This window comes from Rattus norvegicus, chromosome 2, assembly GCF_021556685.1.
Source record: "Rattus norvegicus strain SHRSP/BbbUtx chromosome 2, alternate assembly SHRSP_T2T, whole genome shotgun sequence".
NCBI lineage: Eukaryota > Metazoa > Chordata > Mammalia > Rodentia > Muridae > Rattus > Rattus norvegicus.
Window position 1 is genome coordinate 40,148,613 of NC_141535.1, and position 14,556 is coordinate 40,163,168.

The 14,556-nt window shown below is 42.3% G+C and overlaps 1 protein-coding gene across 17 annotated transcripts in view; it reads right to left on the reverse strand.

Moving 5' to 3' along the window:
- The window catches only part of Kif2a (kinesin family member 2A), a 63,433-nt gene extending 51,351 nt beyond the window's left edge, over positions 1 to 12,082 (reverse strand). For 10 of the 17 annotated variants that reach the window (XM_087635732.1, XM_087635693.1, XM_087635672.1 and 7 more), the window contains exon 1: positions 11,759 to 12,082. In XM_087635732.1, the coding sequence (XP_087491858.1) occupies positions 11,759 to 11,822 (64 nt within the window). In that variant the 5' untranslated portion in view covers positions 11,823 to 12,082. Of the gene's footprint in view, positions 1 to 9,033; positions 9,437 to 11,239; positions 11,675 to 11,758 lie in introns of those variants that run through there. The other 7 variants (XM_087635747.1, XM_087635721.1, NM_053376.1 and 4 more) reach the window with 6 other exon arrangements.
- Between the last annotated feature and the right edge of the window lie 2,474 nt (positions 12,083 to 14,556).

Here is a 14,556-nt window from a genome sequence, read left to right on the forward strand (position 1 = left end):
CTGATAGAACACTCTACTGGCTTCCTCGCCCTACTTCCTTGGTCTGTGTCTATAAGGACTCCAACCCAGGTTCCCTAAAGAAAAAAACAGCTGTCAGGAGCTGATGATGGTCAGTCTGCCATAAACCTAAAACTGGAGTATAGTTTACACCTTTTGAAACTAAAACCAAAGTTGAAACATAGAAAATAAAGAGTACTACATCACTAGTGGCAAGTAATGCCAATGCATCTAACTGGCACAGGCTATCAAGAATGACGGTGCTGTAGTAAGCTGAAAATGGGTCCTTGAGGGAAGCATTAGCATGAGGGACACAGAAGTGTCACCAGAACCTAACTCAAAAAAGCACAGATGTACACTGAGAATAGCATGTGTCTATTAGGACTAGTCACAGTATTAAATGATTTATTTCCTTGTTAGAATCCTATGCATTGAATTTCTATATACATCTGAATGTATGATATAGAATAACTTAATGAAATGTCATAAAAAACAGAAGTAGGATAATTCATTATTTTGATATGCCACAATCGTTTAAGGTCTATACTCCAAAATACTTTGCACTGAAGTAAATGTTTGAAATTTGCAAGTTTTATTATAATGGGTAATGAGAAAAAAATTACCAGAAATAAGAAAGGCCTGCACAAGGCCCTATTTAGAAACACGGCTTTCCACTGTTGGGAAACTGAACCTAAGCCCTGCAAATGCCCTACCACTGCACTACACTCTCAGCCATGGAAATAGGACTTTTACTTTGACAAGTCAACATTTCTTATGATTGAACCCATGGTTTTGCACTCTACTACTGAGCTACATTCCCAGACAAAGTGTAACTTTTAAGAGGGGCAATTGCTCCTCATTTTACTCTCTGAATACAACCAAAGCTTACACAATTAACAAACAGCGACTTGATATTGTTTCATTCTGTGTTGTCATTAGGCCAGATCTCACTGTCCATGCATGTCAGCTCATGTTGTTCTAAATATTATCTGTCTGGTGCAGCATTCACAGAATTTTTGCATTCTGAAGCACTTAAATGATTAGTATGAAAAAACACTAATGTTTATTTTCAAAGATATTTTTAATTTTTTCCCTCCATCTTTATTAACTTGGGTATTTCTTATTTACATTTCGATTGTTATTCCCTTTCCCGGTTTCCAGGCCAACATCCCCCTAACCCCTCTTCCTCCCCTTCTATATGGGTGTTCCCCTCCCCATCCTCCCCCAATTACTGCCCTCCCCGCAACAATCATGTTCACTGGGGGTCCAGCCTTAGCAGGACCAAGGGCTTCCCCTTCCACTGGTGCCCTTACTAGGCTATTCATTGCTACCTATGCAATTGGAGCCCAGGGTTAGTCCATGTATAGTCTATGGGTAGTGGCTTAGTCCCTGGAAGCTCTGGTTGCTTGGCACTGTTGTTCATACGGGGTCTCAAGCCCCTTCAAGCTCTTTCAGTCCTTTCTCTGATTCCTTCAATGGGGGGGGGGGGGGGGTCCTGTTCTCAGGTTCAGTGGTTTGCTGCTGGCATTCACCTATGTATTTGCTGTATTCTGGCTGTGTCTCTCAGGACAGATCTACATCCAGTTCCTGTCAGCCTGCACTTCTTTGCTTCATCCATCTTATCTAGTTTGGTGGCTGTATATGTATGGGCCACATGTGGGGCAGGCTCTGAATGGGTGTTCCTTCAGCCTCTATTCTAAACTTTGCTTCCCTATTCCTTCCCAAAGGTATTCTTGTTCCCCTTTTAAAGAAGGAGTGAAACATTCACATTTTGGCCATCCTTTTTGAGTTTCATGTGTTCTGTGCATCTAGGGTAATTCGAGCATTTGGGCTAATATCCACTTATCGGTGAGTGCATACCATGTGTGTTTTTCTGATTGGGTTACCTCACTCAAGATGATATTTTCCAGTTCCATCCATTTGCCTATGAATTTCATAAAGTCATTGTTTTTGATAGCTGACTATTATTCCATTGTGTAGATGTACCACATTTTCTGTATTCATTCCTCTGTTTTATTTAATTTTTAAAAATTTACCTTTATGTGTAAGTTCTGGATACCGGTGTTTGTTGAGCCCTACCTTGGGGTGTTTCTCTTCCCCCTTGATGAGCCTTTCAGCCTGCTATGCCAAGAAGTTGTTTACACCCTTGGCAGCTGCTCTCAGCCCGATGGGGCTGGGACGTTCCATGACACTCTTTCCCCTCACTGAGCCTTTCGGCTTGTTGTTATGAAGTTGTTTACACCTCTGTTTTGGGGCCAGGACATTCCACAACCCAGATTTTCACCTGGTTGGGGATTTTCACCTGCTTTATTGTTTTTCCATGGTTTTTGCCTCTGGTATACAAGGAGATCTCAGTAAAGCCCAGATGGCATTTTTTTAACATGAATGACCCGAGTATGTGTTTCTTCTTAAATCTCGCAGGCCTATGCCCGGTTCTCAGTGTCCAGACAAGTCGTCAAATGGAGGTCCCACCGAGATCGGGGAAAGAGGACAACCTGATGAGATAGTCCCAGAAAGCTGGCTGGTGAAGAAGGAGGGGTGAATTAGAGAAAATGGGCCAGGAAAGGCCTCAGAAAGCAGGATTCAGAAGGACTGTGGGAACTGAAAGAATGTACAAAGAAAAATAAAGATTTGGGCTAGTAGTGAGTAAACATTGTAAAAAGGGACAAGGTAATGGTGGTGAAAATGTTTTTGTGTATGTGTTCTTTTAGAGTTATGCTAAAATCTAGAGAAGCAAAGTAAATTCTCATAGATGCTTTTAGCCTTTGAACCCTGACTAGAGACAGTTTACACCCTAGACAAGAGAGAGAATGGGTTTGAGAAAAAGTGCTCCCGGACTCTCCACAGATGCTTTGGCGAAAGAAGGAAAACGAGCTTAAGCTTTTTAAGAGCTCTCCTAGGGACAGGAGGAGGGCAGGAGACGTTCTGCCTCCTTGTTGGCTCCTATTGGAGAAGTACTTATTTCTGGTTCTGGGTCCTTTAGGATATCTGGGGGTGGGACACCATCTAGTTCTATCCCTCTATGTCTATTGTCTGTCCTTGTGCACCAAGCTGTCCAAGTATGTCAGTTTATGTCTGGGTTTTGCTTCTCATTGCTTGAATGTTTTGTATTTCATGTTTAAAAGAAAAAATGGTTAAAACTTTAAATGCTGATTGATTCACCCCTTGATTTAGTTTTAACTCCTTTCAAGAAAGGAACAAATAAATAAAAGGCAGTTTCAATTGGCTTTTGGAGCCCTGCACCTGTAGCTAGGAGCCTAGGTCTGCTGGGGAAGCTCCCCAGGGGGCTGGCTAAATGTTTACATTAGCAGATCCTAAAGGCACCAGGAACTTCACAGCTTCTATGGTAATGGAGTTGATGGCTGTTTCCCTTAGAAAAATCTTTGACTGTGATTATTGGATTCAACAGGTGACAAGGTGCTTCTCTTAAAATTACAGCTAGAAAAGGTAAAAATGGTGTTTGATCTAAATATTAAAGATATGTGTAGTCACTTCATTTTTTGTTTCTGGTAAGTTTTAAATGTGTAATACACTCTACATGTCTTGGTTATAGGTTACTGGCTTTTAAGTTATTGGGTATGGTTAAAAATTTGTAACATTGGCATCAAAAAGTTGGCTTAAGGGGTTGGGGATTTAGCTCAATGGTAGAGCGCTTGCCTAGGAAGCACAAGGCCCTGGATTCGGTCCCCAGCTCCGAAAAAAAGAACAACAACAACAAAAAAAAGTTGGCTTAAAACTGGGGTCATTCTAGACAATATGTGGCATGAGCCAACCCAGGGAAAGCGGTCTAAATTGGGATAATATTTTAATATAATTCTTATCATTGAAACCAGACTTATAAAAGAATTTAGGGCAATGTCTTTTTGTTGAGGCATTAGAGCCTGCACCATCGTTGATTCATATGCAAGAATTGGCAGTCAAACTTTAAAGCATGAGGAATGGACTTGGTGCTTGGGAAAGACTGGATTTTGGAGAATAGATGGTTTGTTGGAGGTTGAGTTTTGCTTTCCAAAGTTATGGTTGTGCTCTGGTGCTACGAGGGAAATTTAAAGATTGTGGTTAATGACTGCCAGTGTTACATGAGCTACAGTTTACATTTCGACCACAGACAGGCTCAGGATTCTAACTCACACATATTTGTAATTAAGGAAGAAAAAATAAAACCAAACAGGTGGAGATTGTTACAGGATTTATGAAGGGTTGATGAGGCTATGAAACTTTTATAAGAGCATTACAGCCTGTTTGCTTACTCAAACTGCTATTTCAAGAAATACATATAGAATTATTATAGATATAAAAGATTGTTTTTATGCTGTTTCTTTACATCCTAGCGATTGCAAACGTTTTTCATTTAGTGAGCTTGCTTATAATTTTGGAAAGCCCATGAAATGATACCATTGGAAAGTTTTGCCTCAAGGAATCACTTATGGCCTACATTATGTAAAAAAAAAATTTTTTTTGGTCGCTGCTTTAATACAAAAAGTTAAGACTTTGAATCTTTCAGTGTATATTATTCATTATATAGACATTTTAATTTTACTACAAGCCTTTTACAATGTGCTTTAAATTTTGGGGAGTAGCTGCTGCTCCAGTAAAGCTTTCAATATTCCTTTTCAATATTTGAGATATCATTTATATCCTAAACAAACTGTGGCACAGAAAACTCAAGATAGTTTACTTTAAATTATTTTTAAAAAGCTTCTAAGATGTTAATCGGCTAAGACCTCGCCTTAAGTTCACCACAGAAGAAATTATGCCTTTGTTTGATATTCCCAAGAGAGATGTAAATTCTACTCCCCTACCCAATTAACTGATGAGTGACTGAATAGCTTTACAGAAAGTAAAAAGAGCTAGATGTACAGAATTGTAAGATTAAGTCATGGAAGTATTTTAGAAAAATAATCTGATGAAACATACCTTATTCCAAACAGCAATCAAATTGGTTATCTAATGAGAAGGCAACACATGTAATTGGATCACATTTATTCTCTTGAGTTTCCTCCTGCTTCAGCACAGATTATTGAATTACATGCTGTAGCTGCTGTTTTTAAAATGTTAAAAATTCAAGCTTTCAATTCGTATACTAATAGCCAATGTGTAGCTTATGGTTTGCAATTGATTAAAATTTTTCCTCTTTTAGATACTATTAACCCTCGAATTTCACAACTATTTATGCTAACACAACTTCCCCCTGCAGAGACTTTCAGCCTGTGGTTAAGAAGTTGTTTACGCCTGTTTTGGAGGCGGGACTTCCCACCATGCAGATTTTTCCTGTTTTCCTGGTTGGGAATTTTCACCTGCTTTATTGTTTTTCCATGGCTTTTGCCTTTGGTATATAAGGAGATTTCAGTAAAGCCTGGACAGCATTCTTTTAACACAAATGACCCGAGTATGTGTTTCTTCAATCTCGCAGGCCTACGCCCGGTTCTCAGTGTCATCAAGTTTTCTGCCTGCATGTATGTCTGTGCAACCATGCATTCCTGAGGGTGCTGCATCACACATAACTGAATTATAGGCTGTTATACGGTGCCATAAGCCGAACACTAGAGCACTGGCCACTCTTCCCCTCTTATGTCTACTTCAGTTTTGAACCAAACAGACTTAATGTGTCTCACTGGAAATGCTCTTCTGCACACACACAGTGAAATATATTGAAGACCTTGTCCTGAAGTTCATCTCTGTGTGTGTGTGTGTATTTATGTATATATATGTGTGTGTGTGTATATGTATATATGTGTATGTGTATATATATGTGTAATATGTGTAGATATATGTATATGCATATGCATATATGTATGTTATGTGTATGCATGTATATGTATTATGTGTATGCATGTATGCATGTATGTGTATGCATGTATATATATATAAGTGTATGCATGTGTATGTATATGTGTGTACATATGTACATATATATGATGTAAGATATATATATCGTACACACATAAAGTCATGTTAATTTAATTTTTTTAAATATGCCTGTGTTTTGACCACAACTCTTCATATAAGACTATGTATCAAATTTCAACATCACATCAAATAGTCAAAGTTTCAGGTTTTGCAGTTTCAGACTCTCATATCTGAAATAGTACTACTTTAGCTTTTTTTTAAAAAGCTGGAATGTGACAGAAAGAAAGCTGTATTTTTCCCACAATCAACCAGTAGAATAAAACTTAGTTTTTATCCAGAGTTTAAATGTCTAGTCTTTAAGGTAAGAATTTACTTTGACCTCAAAAAAGCTAGTATCTTAAGCAATTACTTTAGGCTACAGAGCCTAAAGTATGTATATGAAATCAGAAAGTGGCTGAATTCAATAACTGAGCTTTGCAAAAGATTACTGTCATTTGCTGCTGTTTTGTGTTTTGATGCAGGGCCTCACCATGCAGCCAAGACTAGCCTCAAACTTACAGAGATTCTTCTGCCTCAGCTTCCGTCCAGAGTGCTGCATTCTAGAGAATAAGCCAACACCACTACAACCAACTGGTCAATTTAGTATTAATGGCAAGTATACTTATGACTACAAAGAATCCATCCTGAGCCCCTCATCCTATTCTGGGTTTCCACACTAGTTTGCTTTCCTATGTTTCGGCAAGGACAGCAAACTGGCTCTTTCCTATTTCCTCCAAAATTAAAAAGTATATGCACTTGACAATGAATATTAATATACAACCTTCTCCTACAAATCTGTCATAAAATGGAGTGTTTAGATAGATCAATCGATTGATCAGTCGATAGATAGATACCTACCTACCTACCTACCTACCTACGTACTTTTTGTGATATTGGTGGAAGCAAAGGTGACTTTTTTTTTTTTTTTTTTGTTCTTTTTTTCGGAGCTGGGGACCGAACCCAGGGCTTTGCGCTTCCTAGGTAAGCGCTCTACCACTGAGCTAAATCCCCAGCCCCAAAGGTGACTTTTAAAAACCTTCAATAAGGGGTTGGGGATTTAGCTCAGTGGTAGAGCGCTTGCCTAGGAAGCGCAAGGCCCTGGGTTCGGTCCCCAGCTCCGAAAAAAAAGAAAAAAAAAAAAAAACCTTCAATAATTAACTTTTTACCTTTATAAATGATAAAATGTTAGAAATTGATTTCACCAATTTGAAATTTTTAAACTATGTTATAAACTGATAGTTGTCTAAGCTTCTTTAGTGCAGGGAATTCTGTTAGAGGGGTCTGTCTCAAAAAGAAAATTAATATTCACAAAATATAAAACTTCCTATTGTCAAAAACACTTGCTACACTTAGTAATGACTAGTTAGCATCTGACTGGGCTATGTCCTCTTTGAACCATGTGACCTTGGCAAATTCTGATTCTGTACCCATGAAATGTTGCATCTATTGTCTCCCTGCCCTGCTCTTTATACTTCATATGGCCCTTGTGAGAACCCAATTAGTAATATGTTTTGAAGCACATGAACAACTATGCCTAATTAGAAACACCAAAGCACTGCTGCCTTAGTCACCTGCGAAAGGAAATGACCAACCTACAAAAGCACCCATTCCATCCTATTCCCACAACGTTGCATAATGACAACTGTACGCTTATGTTGTCCGCTTTTACTATTTGAAGTGTGACTGTTCATTAAAAGCCAGCAAGATGGTATGGAAGGATGAACTAGTAGAAGACATGGCAAAGCATGTAAAGAATTGGGTCATTTGAACATCTTGGTAAGACCTCCTGCTCCAAGTTCCGCATTCCTAATGGCCCTTTAAAACCCCATCTCCTAGGGGTTGGGGATTTAGCTCAGTGGTAGAGCGCTTGCCTAGCAAGCGCAAGGCCCTGGGTTCGATCCCCAGCTGGGGTGGGGGGATCTCCTCTGCTTCTCAGATGCTTTAGTGAAGACACTGCTTTCAGAGTTTAGAAACAAGACTATTTTTCTCCCAGTTTAAAGATTTGTGACACTCTAGTAACTATTATTTATCACAGAGTGTGACTCTACACAATGCTCTGTGGTGCTTTTCCATGAGTGAGAGGCAACTTTCTCCATTCTGACCTGCAGAATGTATGCAGGCTGCAGGAAGCTGTATACATCTAAAAGACAGAATTCCTTTCTCCATGTAATTCTGGGCAGTCAGGTTTCTGTTATGCAAAACAGGTTCTTAACTTAAGTTACATGATCTAGACAGGTTACTCATGCTGCCCTGTGACTCAGTTTCCATTTATATAAAATGAGAATTAAATAATCTTCCCAAGAAAAATTCAAAATTCCCATTAGATAACATATGAACTAGGAGACCTCCAAAGACCAATATCCACCTCAGCTACACTTTTCAAGTATTCAGAATTTCTCAGCTATGCCTAGTCCCCTAAAGAGGAATCGGTCACTGGTAACACAACTTTTATTTTAATAGTGCAGCTTTAAAAAATAATTTTTCCCAAATGAAGGCTATCTAGCTATGCTACTGTATAACTGTAGTTTTTAGAGTCAATGAACTCCAAATGGACTGGAATCAAGTAACAGTAAGACATATGCAAGAAAACGGAGGTATCTATTTTAAGCAACCCTCCAATTCCATACCAGTTTGCCTGTGACTGACAGCAATCTCTAGAGTGAAAGCCAAATTCCTGCTACATCTGACTTCAGAATACTACAGAGAGGGAAAAGCATAATGAAACAAAACAAAACCAAAACAACCAGTAAACCACCCTGACCTTAGATTCCTCCATTTCACTCACTTCTGAGGATCCCAAACTGAGAGGCCACGGGTAAGGGGATCCCCAGTTGAAAGGTGGTAGTGCAAAATGAGCAGACAGACGGGTTCCACTCCTGATAAAATTCCAGTTGATTGGCTAAAAGTTCTTTAAATTTTGTTAAATTACATTTACTGCTCGCTCTCAAGTGCGCTCTCCTTCCCTCCCCTCTCTGTGTCTGTGTCTCCATGGGCATGTGTGGAGGTCAAACAACTGGAAAGGGTTGGGTTGGTCTCTCTTCCCACCATCTATGTCCTGGAGACCAAACTCAGATTATCAGGCTCAATCTTTTCACCAGCCCTAAATGTCATTTGAACACAAACATCCAAAAATGAGCAAGCACTCACCTGTTACCCACCTGAGTGTGGGGTCATGACAGATGTACTGAAGCAATTCCTAAGACCATTAAATAATATCAATATCCTGGCTCTGGTTGAAGTAAGTGTGGGTATCTTCCCATGCCTCCAAAGCCTTCTCTATCCCAGGGGCTCTAAACGTTCTTGAAGCTGCAACCCTTTAACATACGTCTTCATGTTGTGGTGACCCCCCAACCATAAGACTACTTCATTGCTCCTCTATATCTGTAATCTTGCTACTGTTATGAATCATAATGTAAATATCTGATATGCAGGATATCTGATAATGTGACCCCCACAGGCTGAGAGCCACTGCTCTACACTGAACGTCTACTTTAGTCATATAGTTTGAAAACATATTAAGCAGTACAGTTCTAAGTATCAATGCTTAAGGAAATATGCTGTCTCACGAGCAATACAGGATGACATAGGAATTCAGAATCCCACCCACTGGCAAGCAGATTTCAATCATCAGTGAGGACTTACTGGGATTAGCGTTTTTTGGTAGGATCTTCAAAGATACGAATAGGCCCATTTTGGTTTATGATTTGGCCTTTGGAATCTTTTACTATACGCTATCACTGATAGGAAAAGCTGGTCAGGACAAAGACCATACATGCAGTGCTGTATCTATTACTAGGTTAACAGCAGGTTGAAGTGGCCTTTATTTATTCCTGTGATTTGAGTTTTCAGGATATCAGTGTTTATTCAACTACTAGGTTCATTTATTTAATTTTATTGTTTTGCAATAAAGGAAGCAAAAAAAACAGCCTCTTTAAAGTAAAAAGAGGGAGGGCTTGGAAGTGCCTCATAGAAATGAAATTGAACACTTTCAATTCCAGTTATTTCCTTTGAAAGTTACACACTTTTTAGGACTGAGAATGTAGCTCAACCGGTGAATGCCTGATCCCTGGAACCTCACAAATTGGTACTCAGGCGGGAGGCGGGAGCTGTTCAAGGTCCTCAGCTACAAAAAGTTCAAGGCCAGTCTGAGACCATAAGGTCTCCAAAACCAAGAAATTAAACATGTTGTTTTTAAAAAGTTACCTACTTGGGCTCTCTTGCATCCAAGACATGTAAATATTTACACTGTCAGTTAGGGCAATACACACTGTACAGACTCCCCTACTTGGTGAGGGAGAACACTTTTGAAAATGTTTTCTAGGTTACTCTAACTTGGACTATAAAGCTTTTTGTGTATCACAATTTCTGCTATAGGCTGAAGCTAATATCCTAGAATCACCAAAGAACCAAAATTACTTCAAGTCCAATACATAGTAAAAAGCAAATGGCATCTCAGATAAATTGAAGCAGAGAGCTCTTGACTATCGAGTTATTTTTTTAACGATTTCAGTAACTGCCATAGTTAAGACCTTTAAGACTGTGAAGAACATACATTTTATTATACTTCAAGTTTTAAATTAACTCGTAAGTCCTATATTTGTTAATACACAGCCAACCCACATTCACCAAAAAGAAAAATGGCATATTTAAAAGAAAGTAATCTGCAGAGAATTGATAAAGCAAACTCCAATCCAAGTAAAGAAAGCATCCCTTTCCCATTTGGTAACTTCTAAAGCTCTATAAGTTATAATGTATTTTCTCATACACAAAATAATCCTACCAGTTACCAAATTACTGCAGATGCAAAGAGGGAGGGGGAAAAATTAACCATATAAGGTCTTCCAACGCATCATAAATAACAGGAAAACCAATCTACCCATGTATACTGATGTGACTTGGTCAAATTTGGTAGAAACCAAGAACTGTGTGTCACAGTCATGCCCATACTAATTGAAGTAAGGGATGGCCACAATTAAGAAAAAGGAATTGGGTACATGTGGGATGCAGTCAAGAATCAACTCCTAACACTAGCATGTATAATTTCATTCATCCCCTTATACTCAGTATTTCCTTTACAATATAGGTGGTTTTCACTTTACACTTAGAAGTGACAAAAATACCCCCGTCCCCCAAAGAGGGATGAACCTACAGCAACATCCACAAGCCTACGGGTCTTTAAAAGAAATGAATTAAACATGTCTCTTCACCTCGCCTTACACTTTTCTCAGTTACCTCCCGAGGGTGTGAAAATATCAACATCCGGTCGCCCACCCCCACCCTCCCTCTCAGTAGTGTCTCCCGTGGACTGCGTCCATCCTCCTTCCATCCTCTCCTTCCCTTTCAGTATTATCACCTTGGAGAAGCGTATTGAGTATTTCTTTCCGTTACTCCCCCACCCCTTTTCATGGTCGAGTGCAGCCTTCTGTGCACCTGGACCAGCAAAAGAAAGCAGCATGCTTGGGGGGGAGGACAGGCAAAAAGGCCTGACAACCGGGTAGCAGTTAAAGACAACCGGATGGCTCCCCAACGGCCTCTGGCTGCCAGTCGGGTCTCTCGGTGCGGAAACCCCCGATCTTCCACGCTACCGCCCTCGCCACGCCACCGATGCAGAGACCCGCAAAAGGCAGAGCCGGGGCAGTGCGAGGCACGGTCAGCCCTAACGGAGTCTCCCGGGCGGAGGACCGCGAACCCGGGAGCGGCCCCCGCCCTTCGGCCGGGGCCCCGCACTGCAGCGGCGCCCGGGCGGACCCCACGCCCGCCTCATCCGCACAGCGCCGCACACAAAAGCGCCGGGCCGCCGCCTTCCCGCCCCCACAACCCGTAGAGCAATCAAAGGGGCGGTCGGCCCGGCGCGGCCAGAGGCGCGGCTCACCATCGCTGCGCTTGATTTCCACGTAAATCCCGATCTGGATCTTGCCGAAGTTAGCCGTTGCCATCACCTCATCCGGAGCGGCGGCGGCGGGCGGGCGAAACAGACGGGGAGGGGGCGGGGTGGCGGCGGGAGGGGCAGCGGTGGCCCGCGGCCGCGCCGGCCCGGGAGGCAGCGTGGACGCGAGCGGGGCCGCGGCGAGCGGCGGCGGACGAGCGGGCTGGAGCCCCGGGCCTGCGGGAGGGCGGGCGGGCGGGCGGGCAGGCGCGCACGCCGGGCGTCGGGGTGAAGCAAGGGCCGCAGCCGTGAGGCGGCGCGGGGGAGAGTGGGAGGGCTCGCACCGCCCGCCCGGACCGACGCTGGGGAGGCGGGGCGCCGCGCGCCTGCGCACACTCGGCCGCCCGCGTCTTCCAGCCGGGCGCCCGCGCGCTCCGGCCGCAGGCGGCCCCGCCCAGCTCCTCTGCGGCCTGACGGCGGGCGGGTCTGAACCGTCCGCGGGAACGGGAGCGCGCAGCCCGGCGTGGTACGAACTCGCCTCGGGTTTGATTCCACACGGCCTACGAGGCGCGGGAAGCGACTCGCGATTCCCTTCCTGAGCTCTGGCTCCGCCTGGACGCTTGCCGCAGGAATGGGTTGAGGGCCGAGTGATGTCAAGGCTTTCGGGGCGCCGGAGACTGAAGGGACGGGCCCATTACAGGACTGGTTCAGTGTATTTCTGTGGCTGTCAGATCACATGCCACTCGGAGGCCTCCGGTCCTCAAGGAACCTTCCTAAGGGTAGGGCATGCCTGGTTCAGGCTTCCCATCAGTTATGGAGGGAAGAGTGTCCTCCACCCTAAGTAGGAACGGAGACCTCCCCTTTTCCCTAACGACCCAGCTCATTGCAATTCAAAGCGAAGCCCCCCTGTGTAGCCCTCTAACTTGCACTTAAGATCCAGCGGGTCTGTCCTACTATCCTATTGCTCCTGTGGAGCTCAAGACTTATTTGCCCTAACTCCAGCAGCTATGACTCAAAAATCAGAGCAAAGACTTGAAGAACACTGAATAATGAGCCTCTTCTGCAGTCATCTGACTGGACTGACTACATCAGCAACATCTGGAGAGTGCCAATACCCTACCCCTGCCAAGCAAAGGGGCAAGTGGACAAGAGACCATTGGAAACTTTGCAACATCGTATAAGCCTGAGTCTCACTGGTAGTGCTTGATGGAAGAAGCAAGTTTTCATGATCTACTTTGCCTGGTCTTTTCCCCCCCAATTCCTTTTTATAATTTATTTTTATCTTATGTATATTGGTGTTTTGACTGTATATATGTATATCTGTTTGAGGGTGTCAGATCCCTGAAACAAGAGTTACAGACAGTTGTGAGCTGCCTTGTGGGTGCTGGGAATTGGCTCGTCTGGAAAAGCAGTTAGTACTCTCAACCACTGAGACATCTCTCCAGCCCTGCCTGACCATTCTTAAGCTGCATGTGATGAATCAAAATATGGGCCTAAGAGTCGAACGTTGGAATATAAGTGTAAAAAATGCTCTTTTTGTGCCTGGAGTTTCCAATCTAATAAAAGCAGTTCAAGTAACTCCTTTGTTTGTTTGTTTGTTTGTTTGTTTGTTTTCTTTTTTTTCCAGAGCTGGGGACCGAACCCAGGGCCTTGTGCTTGCTAGGCAACAAGTAACTCCTCTCTAAGCATCTTAAAACCATGCCCCTCGGGCTGGAGAGATGGCTCAGCAGTTAAGAGCACTCGACTGCTCTTCCAGAGGTCATGAGTTCAATTCCCAGCAACCACATGGTGGCTCACAACCATCTGTAAAGAGATCTGATGCCCTCTTCTGGTGTATCTAAAGACAGCTACAGTATACTTATATATAATAAATAAATAAATAAAAAAAAAAAACATGCCCCTCACCCCCAACCACCAAAAGATAAATAACTGTAGAAAATGACTTCTGCTTTTCGGTTCCAGAAATGACATCATAGGTCAGGTCTTCAGTTTCAAAATAAGGTTGGACCAAATGAAGGTTTGGTTCTGCTTTGTTTTTGTTTCTCTGTACGAATAGTTTTATACAGTTCTGGGCTGCTGTATCATAGAGCTCATTCTCTTATATTTCTGTGATGATAAGGTATCAAGAATCTGGTTATTTGCTTGCAAATTCTATCAGCAATGCAAAAAAAAAAAAAGAACAATGATGCAGCTGCTAAATATAAAGTTGCCTCATAAGATATTGTCTTATTAGGATTGCATACCTTCCATCCTGTTGCTTATATAATCAAGCCTTAACCTTTAACCCATATTATAAAGGTATTCTAAACATACACATCATCATTTTGTTGCATAAAATTGCCTGAGACACTTGACAAACCAAACACAAAGACCTTTTTGGATAAAGCACACCCAACAGGCTGGTTCGGGGTAGGTTGGTCTAGCATGTGTATTTAACCAGGATTTACACTGTGAACTTTGTATCCAAGTCTCTGTCAAATATGCAATATGGCTATGTTTCCACTACCATCCTGGAGCAAGGATTCTGATTCAGCCACTGTCGAGAACTAGAACTCTAACTAGAACTAGACCAAACAATGGATACAAGCCTCTAAGATATATAATGCTATAAAAGTCTTGCCGGACATGTTGGCACATGACTTTAAACTCAGCACTTGAGAAGCAGGGGTAGACAGATCTCTGTGAGGCAAGTCTGGTCTATGGAGTAAGTTCAGGCCAGATAGGGCTATTTTGAGACACTGTCTCAAAAAATAATAAAACATAAATAAGTTAATGAAAACTACTGTTCTGGTTAGGATTCTATA